The sequence below is a fragment of the Martes martes genome, assembly GCF_963455335.1.
Source record: "Martes martes genome assembly, chromosome: 2".
NCBI classification, from domain to species: domain Eukaryota; kingdom Metazoa; phylum Chordata; class Mammalia; order Carnivora; family Mustelidae; genus Martes; species Martes martes.
The window spans coordinates 136,386,599-136,402,895 of NC_137889.1; the positions used below are offsets into that span (position 1 = coordinate 136,386,599).

A 16,297-nucleotide genomic window follows, 5' to 3' on the forward strand; every position below is an offset into this window, starting at 1 on the left:
GAGGTTTAAACTGGTCGGCCAGAGAAGTGGACTATGAATTCGTCCGAAAGCACAGATGCTACGTGCTCATGGGTCATGGGTGTGTTGTAACTCCTCAGAGAACCCTCTCATGACACAAATTCCATTTTATTTGAGAACTTGTGCAGCTTCCTCTTTATCACAACTTCCTTCTGATATCACATATATCATATCACAGGTCGTTCAGGTCATGATATTAATTTGCTCCTCTTAAGTTATGGGGACTGTTTTCATTAGAGCCCAACAGTGTGCTGGTAAACCGGCTCTCTAGCGCCATCATCAGGAACTTTTGAGTAAAAAATCCCAGTGGTCGCCACAAGGCGGCAGTATCATCTTATTCAAAGCCTCCAATCTGCTTGTATTCTGTGTCAGAAACTTGGAAAATAAATTATGTGTGAACGTATAAGAATCAGAGGGTGTCGGAGATAGATGGGCCATTGCCCGTTATATATTTTTCATAGCTTTCCAAACAGTTCATAAAGGGATTGTGCCTTCTTTTTATTGACAGAGTTCTCAGAGAGAGTTATGTATTTATTTAGTGTTCATAGAATACCTCTGGTTGTCCAAAGTGATCTTTAGAAATTTCAAAGATTGCATTAAGTTCTAAATTTTATCTGGATTGATGAACCATTTGGCCAGTTATACTTGCCACTACATATCTCATATCTTCTGAGTTTCTTCCTTCAAAGGGGAAATGATCATAATGTTATCAATACAATGAATTAACTTAATTTTGATGGTAATCATGTCTAAACTCAATCTCACCAATTATGGCAGTGAGTTGGAGAGGTCAGATATCTTGGGGGAGGGACCGTGAACAAATATTGCATTCCTTCTCGTGTACAAGAAAATGGTGCTTGAGTTCTGAGAGTGGGATCGAGAAGACAGCATTTACTGAAATGATCACAAAAAATCCCAGTCCTAGTTGGCATATTGAACCTCTTATAGTTTTTACAATGCCTGGCATAACAACACTTGTTTAAATCATGGAAACTACTTTGGTTAAATCGTAACAGTTAACATGTTATTTTTAAGAGCCTTCTTTTTTCTTTTTCTTCTTTCTTTCTTTCCTAGGCCACAGAGGATTAATGCAAAGCATTAGTGGAGATTAGCTCTTCTGCTCCTGTGTTTCCTTAATGAAGGTGAGATTTTCTGTGTCCTTCCAGAATCTGACACTGCCTTATATTTACTATAAAGGAAGGTTTGGGCAATTCTTAGTTCTTCCATTTTGCATGTCCAATTAAAGCTAATGAAGGGCAGACATGAAGGGCAGACTTCCCTGTCTCTTAAAAACATTTGGCTTTAAGCTGGTAGCGACAAGAACCATCATCACATCGATTCTAATTATATATTCTGCTAAAGTCAAGAACTGAATAGTTCTTTCTTATTCTTCATCTCATTCTTCATCATTTTCTCATTCTTCCTCTTCCTCTTCAGCTTCATGGTGATCCCAGCGCTACCAAACTTGAGTTTTCATACCTTAATATCATCCTTCCATTCTTCTGCTGGTATTGTGCTACATTTTGCATCATCATTCACTACCCTCTGCCACTCAAAATTAACTTCATCAAACAATCTTGGACCTCCTACCAGGGATCGAGTGAAGATTTATTGACTCTCAAGTTAATCGTCAATCGTCCTTTTCTCCCACAACCTTAACGGATGAATCAAAATCACCATCCTGTGCTAAACACTCTTTACCTCCCTATTTCCCTTTGGTATCATTGGCTTGAAACTCTCCCAGGCTTGGATAACCAGAACAGATCTGATAGGTTAGCTTAGGTGAGGTGGATGTAGGAGCTGGAGTAGGCGTCCCTCCTCTCAGCTATTGCTATCAAATGTGCTACCAAGCCCCTGGTAAGTCATCCAATTTCCTGCTTCTCTCTTCCCTCTCACTCTCCCTTCTTTTTTAAAGCAATCATAGAAATCATTTAACCTGATTCAATATTTATTTCCTTTGTCCTGGTTACCATTTTCACCCCAGTCCATTAGCTTAATTCTGAATAGTTTCAACTTTCTTTTCATCAGTAAAGCTCGGTACTGGGAGCTATGAGAAACAATCTGCTTTGGCATTCTGTATACTTCCTCTTCTCCCACTAAAAGAATCAAATGGGTAACCATATACTTATGAGGTGGTCCTCCTAATTCCAGTGTATAGCATTTAAAATAGATTTAGAGAAGTATAGCACAAATCATCATACAGTGTTGCCACTGTCCTTAATATTTTTTTGTCCTTCATATTTTTAATACTTCCACAGGAGAGAATCCATTTCACTGTTAATGAAAGGAGTATACAATTCTTCTCACTATAAATTTGCTGCATTCCAGACCTCACACACTCCAAAAAGGGGCATTGATATTTAATTTGATTCCTCTATGGATCAAATGCTGAACATTGCAATGAGCTATTGATTAAGTCATGCCAAACAACCTTTCCATTAAGCAATTTCTAAAATCAACAGTGCTCGACCGTTTACTCTAAGAATCTAAGAACACAAGGATTCCTTAGTACTACTCAAAAATATAACCAAACACCATTACACCATAGCCTTTGTTTTCCATTTAGGCTATTTGACAGAACCAGGTAAAAGTGCACAGATTAGTTCAGAGACCTAAGTGGGGTCCCACCTTCTCCTTGAAGCCAGAATTCTAATCCCGAGTTAACCATCAGTTAGCCGGCCACATGGAAGAAGAAAACCAAAGAGAATAAAAGAGAAAGAGAGAAGGACAATCTTCCTTGAGAGACAAGAAGTGCTTAATATATTTGCCAGCTACATGCAAATGAATTAGTGAAAATAGAAGAGGCAATCATATGCACATGACTTTTTTTTAAATTATTATTATTTTTTTTTATTTGAGAAGAGCTTGCGGTCATTGTTAGGTCTCCTGGCCGGGGCACATGACATCTAATGTACAGTGACTTTGCTTCCAATAAATTCAGTTCAATCAACTTCTCAGGTTCTAACCAAACAGGTTACCCTTCTTTCTCTTGGAGGAAAACATAGAAGTGGACCAACAGGCAGCATGGAGACAAGAAGACAGTTCTTCTTTATACTCTGTACTCTCAGCATAGCAAATTTTAAAAGTAGAAGTATTATGTAATGGTATTACAGGACTATCTCATTTTCAATTATACAAAGCACTTGTGTAATAATTGAAAGACCCTTAAATAGAAGTTTGTTTCCACTTCTTAATTTGCCAAATTGGCTGTATACTTTGTCTTTTTGAGTCTTTTCATGTACAACAAAAAATATTCAATGAGATCTTTAAGTTCCCTTCAAGATCTAAGATTCTATGATTATTATTATAGTACATGTCCAGTTTTCATGACCACGTTGATTGTTGGTTGCTTCCATGGGGCTTCGCGTGTCTAATGTTTTACAATTAGCACCTTTTGAAAAAATGTTGAAGTCTGGAAAAGTGTGTATTGCTGCTGCAATGTGTGTTAACACATAAGGGGATGCAGGGATTATACAAGTACACGCTTGCATAAAATATTCCTGGAGGTATGAACAAGAAACTAATACTGGTTGCTTTTGAGAAATGGGACTGAGGGTTCGGGAGTTGTGGGTGGGTGGGGGTAGGTTATTTCTCCACGGAAACTGTCCTTTGTACTTAGATTTACTCTCCCGTTATCCTTTGCTCCTCCAGCCACACTGGCCTTCGTGTTCTTTCTCCCATTTATGAAGAACGCTCCTTTGCACTTGTGGTTTTCGTGCCTGGAATGCTCTTCCTCCAGATGCTCTTGGGTTTAGGACAAAGTCCCAACTTCTTTACTCAACATAGCAGAGTTGGTTTTTTTTTTTTTTTTTTTTGGTTGTTGTTTGTTTGTTTTTTGCCATGTATTAGCCACGGTCAAGTCATTAAACATAAATGCCGTTTCCTCATCCATAAAGTAGGGCTATTAATAAATACTTCGCAGAATTAATATTAAATGTAGGTGAAAGTGCTTTTGCAACCTTGGCGCTATGAAGGTGACCAAAAGTACGCTGTTTCTCCGTGAGTTTTTGGAGTTTAGGAGTAGCACACAGTTCGGGTCCGCGGAAACGACCTGAGGTTTCAGGCCAGAAGGACGTCCAGAGCGGCACTTTTGACAGACCAACCTTTGGCGCGGGGCGTGCCTCCCGGAAGTCGTTGCCAGGGAAACCGTTGGGCGTCCCTAGAATCCAAGCACGCGCGCCAGCGACTCAGAGCTACCGCCTTCTGGCGTTAGCAATTGGTGGAGCTCGGGCCAATCGGAGTGGCGGGAGGGGCGGGGCGGGGGCGGGCAGTGTCCCGGGGAGGGCGTTCCTGCGGCCTCCCTCCCCGACTTCCGGGTCGCGGTGCTTGCAGGGAGTGCTCCGCGGGTAGCGTCGTTTCCGTTGCCGGCTGTTTGCAGTTGGGGAAACCGAGGCAGCTCCAGCTTCCCCCCTAGTTCTTCCGCTCCTGTGAGGTGGCTGCTGTTTCTTTTCCTCTCGGCCGGCGCTGCTTTGGCGCGGCTGCGCTGAGGGCGCGCGGGCTGGTTGAGCCCCTCGGTGTCCTAAGGAAAACCGTGGGGGTGCCCAGGCCGGCGGGGCTTTGTGCGAGCCGTACTTTCCCACTCGCGGGCAGCGCGCGACCTGGGCTCGGCCAGGCTCCGGAGGGGGGGCTCCGCGCAGCGACTCCCCGAGGTCCCCGCTCAGGCGCCTCGAGGCTTGCGTTCCCCGCGCTCGGCAGTTCTCGCTTCTTTTGTCCTGTTGAGCGCGGACTAGACGGATTCATTTTAAAGTCGCAGTTCTGCCCCCATCCCTGACGGTGGGCGTTGCTTCTGCACTGACCTGCGGGGATTTCAAATTTGACAGTCCCTCGGGCCGGAGTCGAGAGACGATGTACCTGTGGGAATGTTGAAGGCAGGAAGGAGATAAAGCATTTTTATTTTAAAGTAACTTCTCACTGGTATTCCCTCTACCCCACCCCCACCCCCGCTTCATTTAGAAGTTCAAGATTTTTTCTAATGGCGTCAAGATTCCGTTTTGTCGAGGGTGTAGTTTATTACTCTTCATTAGTATTTCTGCCCTTCACCTCTTGAATGGAAAATCAACAATTATTAGCCGGGGCGTGATCTACTCTGGGTTCAACTTATATACTTCAGTTTGTAAGCCGTATGTTGTGTTTTTATTCGCTGGAATCTCCTGACTGAAGGACAGATGTAATTGGAATTATACATCGGGGCTAAAAGAGCTCTTCGTTATACAAACCATTCAGATGTATGGCATATTTGATTTAACTGTTGCTAAATTGTGTCCCTTTTGTTCTTGAACTGTTGAGCCCCATTCTCAGAGAATATAGGGAACTGAGAAGTTGAAGCTAAGTAAGTAGTTTGATTTTTACAGTTAATTCCTAAAAAGTGATAAATTGACCATTTGACCATCCATTATTTAACTGATCTAAATGGTATTTATTACATCTGTCATTGTTTTCTTACATGCCTAAATACTACTACAAAGTAGACCCAGTGGAATAACATGATAGATACAATTTGGGATTTGTTAAGTCGAAATAATCATTTTTTTTTCCATTTTTAAATCTGATTTAAGGTCATTAAATCTGTCATATATTTCCTTCTCCAGGGTAAAAAAAAAATGTTTATTTCTTTGTGGGAGTTCTTCTATGGGCACTTTTTTCGCTTTTGGATGAAATGGCTCTTACGACAGATGACTGGAAAATGTGAATTGCAGCGAATTTTTGATACCTATGTAGGTGCACAAAGGACACACAGGATAGGTAATGTTATGTGAAAAAGGATAAATCAATTTTAACTCTGAATGAATATTTTTTTCCAATATTGATAGTGACAGATGCACTCATTGTGTATCCTGATCAAGAATCTTCAATTTAGTTTTTTAGTCTTTGAAATCTAGCTTTGAATGATTCCAGTTCTAAAACTATGATTTGATAGAAAAGGAATCATAATTTCATTCCACATCTGTGCAAAGAATGATCTTCTCTGGCTCCTAAAATTCATCAGTTGTACCTTAGATTATAGCTACAACCTATTTTCCAGAGAAAAATCTCTGTATTTCTATATGCTTTGAAATTTTCACTTAAATGATGGGGAAGAGTGTCTGAATCTAGACCAGTTTTATATTCAGCACTCTTATCCGTCTTTTAGTCTCTTACGTAATTCGTGAAAGAACAGTAATAGGTATCTAGTGATCCCTGATGAAGATTATTACAGTCAGAGTCTGTACTGTCCAGTGTTGTAGCCAGTAGCCACATGTGGCTGTTGCGCACTTGAAATGTGATTAGTCTGAATTGAGATGTGCATAAAATGCACCCTGGGTTTCAAAGACTCTATATGAAACAGGAATACAGAAATACCTCATTAATAATTGTATATTCAGGATATGGTGAACTGATAATATTTTTGATGTATTGGGTTAAAATATATAAATTTTATGTGTTTCTTTTATTGTGATGTGGCTACTAGAAAATTTTAAAGTACACACGTGGCTCACACTTCGGCTTGTGTTGTATTTCTGTTGAACAGTGGTGTTCTGTTACCTTCTAAAGTTCATCAGCTTTCAATGCTTAGTTGAAAATATTGTTTTAAATGAGAACACAGGAGTGAGAAATGTGGTTGAGGTGATTACTCTTTGACCAGAGTAAGGAAGACCAGGGATTGGCTACAGTTCATGTTCATTGTGTTAAATGGAAAATCATGACTTAACTAAATCCTCCTTTGTGTTGAACAAGTGTACTTCAACTAAGAAATCCACCCCTGTGAGATCTGGGGAGTGGGCGTTGGTATCCAAGGCAACTTGGGAAGAATGAGAGCTATAAGGAGGGAGTAAACCTCAGGGCAGCTGGATGATTGAAGCTTAATTACTTCCCTAGTTTTTTTTTTTCACAACTTCGTGGCTGACTTCAGTTACTGCCTGTAGTTCTGATTTGCCCTTTTGGCTGCTCCAAGAACAAAGTACCTCTTGATAAGAAATCTTAGCAGTAATGGTTTATGTTTTGTACTATGGGGGAAGAACATACTGAGGCATTAATTTGTGGCAAAACTATTTTGCTTGAATTTTTCAAATTGCTGAGAATAAAGATACTTAGTAAATGTGCCAAGAAAAAATGTTTAAATAGTCTAGTAGAAATGTTCTAGTCATTCTTGAAACAGAAGACAAGAATGGAGAAGCTGCTTTTCTGTCTCTATTCAGAAGATAGTTGGCCATATAATCTAAGTCATTACATGTTTGCCCCTTTGTTGTAAATCAGTCACTGGCTCCTCAAATCTAAATGCTTACTTCATAAGCCAACAAATGAAGAAAATGTAGTAGAGCGCACTTTCCTTGTATGTTCTTTATATGAGTTTCTGGGACCTAAGCTATTGTGAGGCAGCCATGAATGAATTTACATTGGTTAGTAGACACTGGGGGTTTGCACAGAAACATGACCTTGGGGAAATTAGGATGGTCTCAACTCTTTGGCTCTGGTGTTGTATTGGGTTGAGGATTTTGGAATCATATCTAGTTCTCTATACTGTGAGGATAACATTTAAGTGTTTGCTGTGTTATACAGGTAGAAATCACATTTTCTAAAACTATTAACTTATTACTGGCTTGATATTTATATTATTTGTTTATGGATTAATTCGCAAACAGCTTTTAAGTGGTAACATTCTTTTTTCTTTTTATTTCAGAAAATTCCTTGACATACTCCAAGAATAAGGTAGGATTTTATCAAGGTGGTAATTCTAGAAAACTGAACCTGGAGATTCTTTTTCTTTAAAAGAATGCCTCAGGAAAAAAAAAGAATGCCTCAGTTTTAGAATTATTTTTAATGTGCTACTAGAAGAGTTTTTGCTATAGAGTATTAACATGAAATTTCCCACTTTGAAAGTATTATTTCATTTTTGAAACATTTTCTGTGTGTGTGTGTGTTAGTGTGCTACTCATGCATAGAGAAAGTATTTGAATAATTTGTCCTTATCTGAGGTTTTGTTTGTTTATTTTGCCTCAAAACCTGACAGCCTTTGGGAAACCATCTTCTTAGGGGAAAAAAAAAATCTCATAAACTGTGTCCTTCAGATAGATTCTTATGTGAGATAAAAACAGTTTTGGATAGTTAAAAAAAAAAAACCCAAAACCCTGCGTCACATGCCTTTTGATCCAAAATAAGTCCTACTTCATGCTGTTTATTAGTTAGCTTTTGCTGTGTTACAAACTTATAAAATCTCAGGGGCATATATAACAATACATTGTTTATTTCTTGCCCATGGTCTTCGGGCCAACTGGAGAGATTCTTCTTCAAGTAGGTCCCAAATTCAGGTTTGTTCCAATTGTGTCATTATTGGAACCCAGGTTGAAAATGTAGTGGGTACTTTGAGAATGTTCTCACAGTAGATCATTGAATGTCCAACCACAGAGACATATTTTTTAAGTTTCCTCTTGTCATGTCCATTAACATCCCATTGGGTAAAGTAAGTTGCATAGCCAGTCCAAGTCAAGAAGTGGGCAAATACACTGTGCCCACTACAAAGCCATGGTAAGCATGTGAGTATATAATTTAATTACAGGGGAGTGAAAAATTGGGACAAATGATTCAATCTGCTACATGCTGTACTTCTCTATAGTGGTTCACAAGTTTTTCTCTCTATATATATAGATAGATTTCTATATATATGTAAAATTTGGTATGGCAAAGGTAGAGTATGGGTCATCTAGATCATTGTTTAAAATCCCATAGTAGATCACAGCCAGCATTAAACAAAACAAAAGAAATAGAATACAAGATAATCAGAAAACACTGGTTATAATAAAGTTAAATATTGTTTTATGAAATTTTAATTTTAGTTATCTGTGTGCATCTATTGATATTCTAGATATCTGTAGGTTTGTTTGTACTTGGTCATGATATACAATGTGGATAAAAAATAGAATGAAAAACTGTTGACTTGTTATTATCTAGTGATACCAATATGAGTTACTAATTTATGCCAGAAAGAAAATGGGCATTGTTGAATGTCGCAGGCATATCAGTTACATTCTGGGGAGTGACCTATAAAATAAGTGCCTTTACTGATTTAGTTACAGTCTTTTTTTATGAATGGTCAAGGTAAGAATAACTCATACATGAAATATATTGGGAACGGGAATCTGGAGTCTGACTCTTTTGCTTGGAATCCTAGAGAGTGATTAATATTCTTGTTCTTCTTTTTAAAATAAGAATGTAGGGATCGAAAAGGTAACAAGTTGCTGTTTCTAAGAATTTGTCCAACTATATAGTTCCTCCATTAATTGAAACTTAAGATGCAGTGTCACAAAGTAACAATATCATAAACTGTGGGAGAACCTCTAGCGAAATTCTGAAACTAGCAGCTCAGTGTCATAGCTGTCTATGTAACTATCGTTACTACAACTGATTGTAACAACAGTTTTGGTCACAGATTTTACTAATGGGATTTTATATGTGGTATAATAATGCCAAACTTAAGTGGGACCATACATAAGATCTTGCTTTTTAAGAACTTCATTGCCTAGGTCAAATCCTTGACCAAAAATATGAATGGTGCCATATGTTCAACAGGATCTTCGGGTCTTTGGGATATACAAAAGAAATAAAGAGCAGTGTTGAATGTTATTATGAATAGGCATTTAGAGAAGGTATAGGTAAACTTTCCTGGGAACTTCAACGTCATGGTAATGAGTTAAAGAAAAATACAGTGTTTATTCTTTTTTATCTGATTTACTGACTATGAAAAGCCCACTTGAAAAGTAAACATTAACATTGTATTGTTAACAATTTTATTGGGACACCTAGGTGGCTCAGTACCATAAGTGCTGCCTTGGGCTTGGGTCATGGGGCTCGGGTCATGATCCTGGGTTCTTGGGGTCAAGTCCTGCATGGAGCTCCTTACTCATCAGGGAGTCTGCTTCTTCCTCTGCCTGCTGCTCCCCACTGCTTGTGCATTCTCTCTCTCTCTCTGACAAATAAATAAATAAAATCTTTAAAAACAAACAAAAACCCCAACAATTTTTATTATTAAAAAGTGTAGATTGCTAATAGTATTTTGTAGTGCATACTGAAAAAAAGGATAGTCAACGAATGGGTAGTTCCTTACTGAATTAAATAATAGAAGCTGGTTTTCTTGAAGTTTTAGATCTAAGGTAAACTTGTCATTTAACAAATGGAGGAAGCCTCATCAATTTAAACATACCATTTCTGGTATGTATTACATCTCACTTGTATATTTCCATTTACTTTTTGGAGTAAAATCAAATTCTGATTTTGTGATATATTTCTATTAATCTGATCTACTTTTTTATCAGTATGAGAAAAGTCCCGAGTTCAAATCCTGATGTCATCACTTGCTCGTGGTTTGACTTATGTGCAGGGTACTTATTTTCTCATCATAAAAGGAGGTGTTAATATCCACGTGATTGTTTTAGGATTGTAGATATTAATATGAAAGCAGTCTAAGAGAATACCTAGTACATGATAGGTATGCGACAAATAGTAGTTGTTAGTAATATTAGTGATAATGATATTAAACCAATATATACTACAAGATTTTTAGAAGATTAAATATTCACGAACCCTTGTTAGGTATTTAAACACTTAACCTTGCTGATAATTGCTGTGAATAAAAGTGATTTTAGTCTATTAAGGTCACTTTATTCCTTAAAGCATTGATAGTATGTTCCTACTGGGTTGTGAACTATTTCAGTGGAAATTCTTTGATTGTTAAAAATTGAGTCTCATTTGCTTATATATTAGGCTAAGGACTACTTATTAATTGTATATTAAGGGTTACTAAACTTTAGGATTTATAAGTGAAAACAAAAACCTTATTGGAATTTGAGCAGTCTACTTCAGTATTGTTCTAACAAGTCTAGATAAGTCTAGACTTGTTAAGTCTAAGAACGTAAGTCTAAGAACATAAGTCTTAAGTCATAAGAACATAAGTCATAAGTCTGCATGGCAGTGTATGGTAATGTTGTAAAACTTAACTGTACTAATGCATATGCAGGCGTTGGAAAAATTTGAAATTGAAAGAAAGAACACTTCGTCAGTCTAATAGTGTTTTTACTGGCTGTGCTTTTCAATCATAGCTGCTATCTTAGCTTTTAAATAATAATGACAACATTCTAGCTGTTGAATGATAAATCAGTTTTATGGCATCAGTTCGGTTGTCTGTGGGTTGATGGTATGGTCCAGTGATGTACATTTGCATATTTTTTTTGTCTTTAATTTTGCAAAAGCTAGGCTTAGATCCCTAGCCTTTAAGTATATAACCACATAGGCGCGGTGGTTCACAAATGAAATGTTCATGCTCTGTATATATAATCTCCCCGAATTTACTTGCATAGTGAAACTCACTGTTGATATTTGCTGCCTGGAAATATGTGTTAATCATGTAGTTTGTAACCTACTCTCAAGGTAGGTGCAATAAAAAAATAAAATGAACTTTTATGTTCATCAGATGCTGTTTAATAATAAAATCATACACAAAGCATATGTAATTTTCTTACAAAATATATGATAAGTGATTTATATTTGTTGTTTTCTTATTCTTTATTATCACTTTTTCTTTAGTAAAACTAAACAATATTGGGAAAATTGTCTTTGGGTGCATACATGGCTCAAGCCAGGTTTAAAAAAAAAGTTTTGGAATTACTGATTTCAGAAATTCTGTCAGGACTATATATTCCAGTATTGAATATACCTTCAAGTTGAACATAGAAAATGTTGTAATGGTTTATATTTATCCTCCATCCAGGCTGCTATTTTATTTTTGATGAGGAAGCAAAGACCTACCCAAAAGTTAGAGAATAAGCCAGAGATTGACAGATGGATAAAAAAGTAAGACTCAATTAACTGAATGTTGTTTCAAAAAATATACTCTAAACATAAGGACACAAATAGCAAAAAGATACGCCATGCAAACAAGCATGAAAAAGCTGTTGTGTCTTTGTTTCAGAAAATATAAACTTGGAATATTTTCAGTGACTGAATTGTTTTTGTAATGATAAAAGGGTTTATTTATTAAGAAAATACAACAACATTAAAAGTATGTGCGCTCATTAACAAAGCTGCCAAATACTTGAAGCAAAAAGTGACTCAACTAAAAGGAGAAATACATGAATCCACAGTTGTAGTTGGAAATTTTAATACATTTTTCTCAATAATTGACAGTACAAAAAGACCCACCCCCCCAAAAAAATCAGAAGGGATGTATACCATTTGAGCAATACTTTGAACAATACTTTTACAAAAGTACTTTGAACAATACTTTGTCTTGACCTAAATGACATTTTTACAATGCTATACCCAATAAGTGTATAATATACATTTTCAAGTACATGTGGAATATTCATACAGGTACATCAATATATGGGTCTTTAAATAAGTCTCAATAAATTTCAAAGGCTTGAACTTATACAGAGTATGTTTTCTGTCCTCTATAGTACTAACTTAGAAAGCGTGACATCTAGAAAATCCGCAAATATCTAGAAATTAAAAATTGGACTCATGGATTAGAAAAGAACTCACAAGGGAAATTTTTTTAAAAATTGAACTAAGTGATTTTTAAGGCCTTAAATCAATGATTTGTGCTTACACCTTAAACCAGAAGAGAGCAAATTAAACCCAGAGTAAGTAAAAGAAAAGATATAATAAAAAGAAGATGAATTAGCAAAATGGTAAACAGACAAAAATAAGAAATAACAAACTCAAAAGTTGATTGTTTGAAAAGATTTGATTCTTAGTGATATTAATAACCCTCTAGCAACACTGATCAAGAAAGAGAAAACCCAAATTACCAATATCACGAATGATAGAAGAGACATCAGACTACAAATTAAAAAGTATTAGGGGATACTATGAATAATTTTATGCCAATAAATTCTGTAGCATAGATGAAAGGGACAAAGTCCTGGAAAAATACAATTTATCAAAATGAATACAAAACAAAATTTAAAATATAAATAGCCACACACCTAATAAACGGAATTTGTAATTTAAAAATTTTGCACCAAAAACCCTCCCTTTTTTTGTTGTTGTTGTATTGTTAGTCACCGTAAAATACATCATTAGTTTTTGATGCAGTGTTCCAAGATTCATTAAAATCCTCCTTTACTAGTGAACTCTTATCAAACATTAGGGAGAAATAATACCACTATTACATAAAATCCTAGAAAATCAAGTAGAGGGGCCCCTGCGTGGCTCAGTCATTGGGTGTCTGCTTTCAGCTCAGGTCATGATCCTGGGGTCCCGGGATCGAGCCCTGCATTGGGCTCCCTGCTTGGCGGGAAGCCTGCTTTCTCCCTCTCCCACTACCCCTGCTTGTGTTCCCTCTCTGGCTGTGTCTCTCTCTGTCAAATAAAAATCTTTGGGGGAAAAAAAAAAAAGTCAAGTTAAACACACACACACACACACACACACACACACACATTTTGTGAAGCCACTATAACCCCGATACTAAACCAGACAAGGACAGTGTAATACATGAAAATTATAAAGCTATATTCTTCATGAGCACAGATGCAAAAGTTCCTTATTAGCAAATTGATCCCAGTAATCTATAAAAAGGATAATGTATCACAGTGGAGTTTTCAAAGTCAATGAATGTAACTCACCACATTGACAAAGTAAATGAGAAAAATGAGATCATTTCAATAGATACTGAAAAAGTATTTTGACAGAACTCAATACCCATTCATGATTAAAAACACAACTAGGAATAGAAGGAACTTCATCCTAATAAAGGCCATCAGTGAAAAACATGAAACTAACATGATATATAATACTGAAATACTGAATGCTCCCACATTGAATTGGGAACAAGGTAAAGAGGGTTGCTCTCTGAATTTTTTCAGCATTGTGCTAGAGATCCAAGGTAGTCCAAAAAGGAAAAGAAATCTAAAATAATGATGGAAAAGAAAACTGTTCACTGACATATGACATAGTTTGTGAGTGCAGAGAACCCTAAGAAGTCTACAGAAACTACTGACATTATCAATATAGGAGTTTAGCAATGTCTCAAGGCACACTGTGCTTCTATAAGTTAACAACAAACTTGGAAAACAGGATAAAAAAAACAGTCCCACTTACTGGAGCATTCAGAAATATAAAATACTTAATTTTTAATGAAAGCTATACAACACTTCTGCACTAAAACTCCTTTTCCTAAGAAAAGTTAAAAGTGGAAAGATACCAGATGGTCATCAATTGGAAGACACGTGTTGTTAAGATGTTAATTCCCAGGGGCCCCTGGGTGGCTCAGTGAGTTAAGCCTCTGCCTTTGGCTCAGGTCGTGATACCAGGGTCCTGGGATGGAACCCCACATGGGTTCTGCTCAGTGGGGAGCCTGCTTCTCCCTCTTCCTCTGCCTGCCTCTCTGCCTACTTGTGATCTTTCTCTCTCTGTCAGATAAATAAATAAAATCTTAAAAAAAAAAAAGTGTTAATTCCCAAATTGACCTATGGATTCAATGCAATACCAGTCAAAATCCCAGCAAGCCATTTTTGGAGAAAATGACAAGATCATTCTGAAGTGTTTTTTTTTTAAAGATTTTATTTATCTATTTGACAGAGATAGATCACAAGTAGGCAGAGAGGCAGGCAGAGAGAGAGGAGGAAGCAGGCTCCCTGCTGAGCAGAGAGCCTGATGCGGGGCTCGATCCCAGGACCCTGATACCATGACCTGAGCCAAAGGCAGAGACTTTAACCCACTGAGCCACCCAGGCACCCCACATTCTAAAGTTTACACAGAAATGTAAGGTACCTAGTATAGCCCTTGTAATCTGTTAAGAGAATGAAGTTGGGGCGCCTGAGTGGTTAGTGAAGCATCTGCCTTTGGGGCAGGTCATGATCCCAGGGTCCTGGGATCGAGTCCCGCATCAGGTTCCCTGCTCATTGGGGAGTCTACTTCTCCCTCTCCCTCTGCCCCCCACGCCACCCTGCTTGTTCTCTCTTGCACGCATGCCCTCTCAAATAAAGTCTTATGAATAAATTTAAAAAAAAGTCATAGAAGAGTGTCTACGGGGAAAGTATTTGCTGAGAGACTAGACATTTTTTCTAATATGAAATCTGTCTCTAAGTTTATGTAGGCCTTGAGCAAGTTCATTCAATCAGTTATTCATTCCTTCATAATGTAAGAGTATGTAAGAGAGACAAAGGCCAGTGGCAAATCTGTAAAAGTAAGCAAATACATTGTAGTAAGTACTCTCTCAGTGAGTATGAGCATGAAATGGAGTAGCTAACTCCAGGCCTGAGAAAGTCCTCACAAAAGCAGGTGATATTTGACTAGGTTTTTCATGTTTCAGGAAGCAAAAAGTTTCTATCCATGGTAAAGATAACCCTTTAGGGGCGCCTGGGTGGCTCAGTGGGTTAAAGCCTCTGCCTTCGGCTCAGGTCATGATCAGGGTCCTGGGATTGAGCCCCGCATTGGGCTCTCTGCTCAGCAGGGAGTCTGCTTCCCTTCCTCTCTCTCTCTGCCTGCCTCTGCCTACTTGTGATCTCTGTCTCTCAAATAAATAAATAAAATATTTAAAAAAAAAAAGATAACCCTTTAATTAGCACTGGGGTTTAAGGTTCAGGACATTTCCTGTAGTCATATTACCTCAGGGTTTGACCAATTAGACCTTGTTGACTGTATGTGTATCCTTACCAACTGTGTCTTTAATCATTTTCCTTCTCACTTTTTCATTTACTTTGAGGAGTCTTCTTTTTGTCTCCTTTTCTTCCTTTTTAAAAATAACCATATGCATTGCTGTATGTGTCTTTCAGTGAAACAGTTGCCATTCTTAAGGTTTTTATTTGCTAAATATCTCCGTTTAACAGTTATTTGGTCAATTATCTTTTACATGCAGGATAGGAAAAGATGAGCTAGATACAATCTCTGTGCTCAAAGGATTTTCCACTTAATATACAAAAGTAACTAATTCAGAAAGTAGAAAGCATCATAAAAAAGTTATAGATAAATCACTTTGGGGATTCCAAGAGAGGAGAGGTTAATTCCCCTTAAATAGAATCAGGGAAAACTTCTTGGACCTGGTACATGAGCTAGCTTAAAAATGGGCAGTGTTGATATGTTTAGTGATTGGGAAGGAACATTCCAGAAGAAAGGTCCAGGAGATGCAGAGGTATAACTTCAGGTATGATGAGAATATTTTGCCTGGGGTTATAAGGGATACCAGAGAGAATTTTGTTGGTAGTTTACAGAGTGGTAAGAGTTAAACTTTTTAAGGATAAAAAAGTCCTGAACTTGCCTGTTTGTTAAAAGAAGGATCCAGTGGACATTTATAGGACATATGTAAGAA

General features: G+C 37.4%; 1 protein-coding gene across 2 annotated transcripts in view; it reads left to right on the forward strand.

Moving 5' to 3' along the window:
- The first annotated feature begins 4,333 nt into the window (after positions 1 to 4,333).
- The window catches only part of ELMOD2 (ELMO domain containing 2), a 30,415-nt gene continuing 18,451 nt past the window's right edge, over positions 4,334 to 16,297 (forward strand). The window contains exons 1-3 of one of the 2 annotated variants that reach the window (XM_080796642.1): positions 4,334 to 4,450; positions 5,607 to 5,760; positions 7,676 to 7,704. In XM_080796642.1, the coding sequence (XP_080652768.1) occupies positions 5,619 to 5,760; positions 7,676 to 7,704 (171 nt within the window). In that variant the 5' untranslated portion in view covers positions 4,334 to 4,450; positions 5,607 to 5,618. Of the gene's footprint in view, positions 4,451 to 5,606; positions 5,761 to 7,675; positions 7,705 to 11,758; positions 11,839 to 16,297 lie in introns of those variants that run through there. The other variant, XM_080796643.1, reaches the window with a different exon arrangement.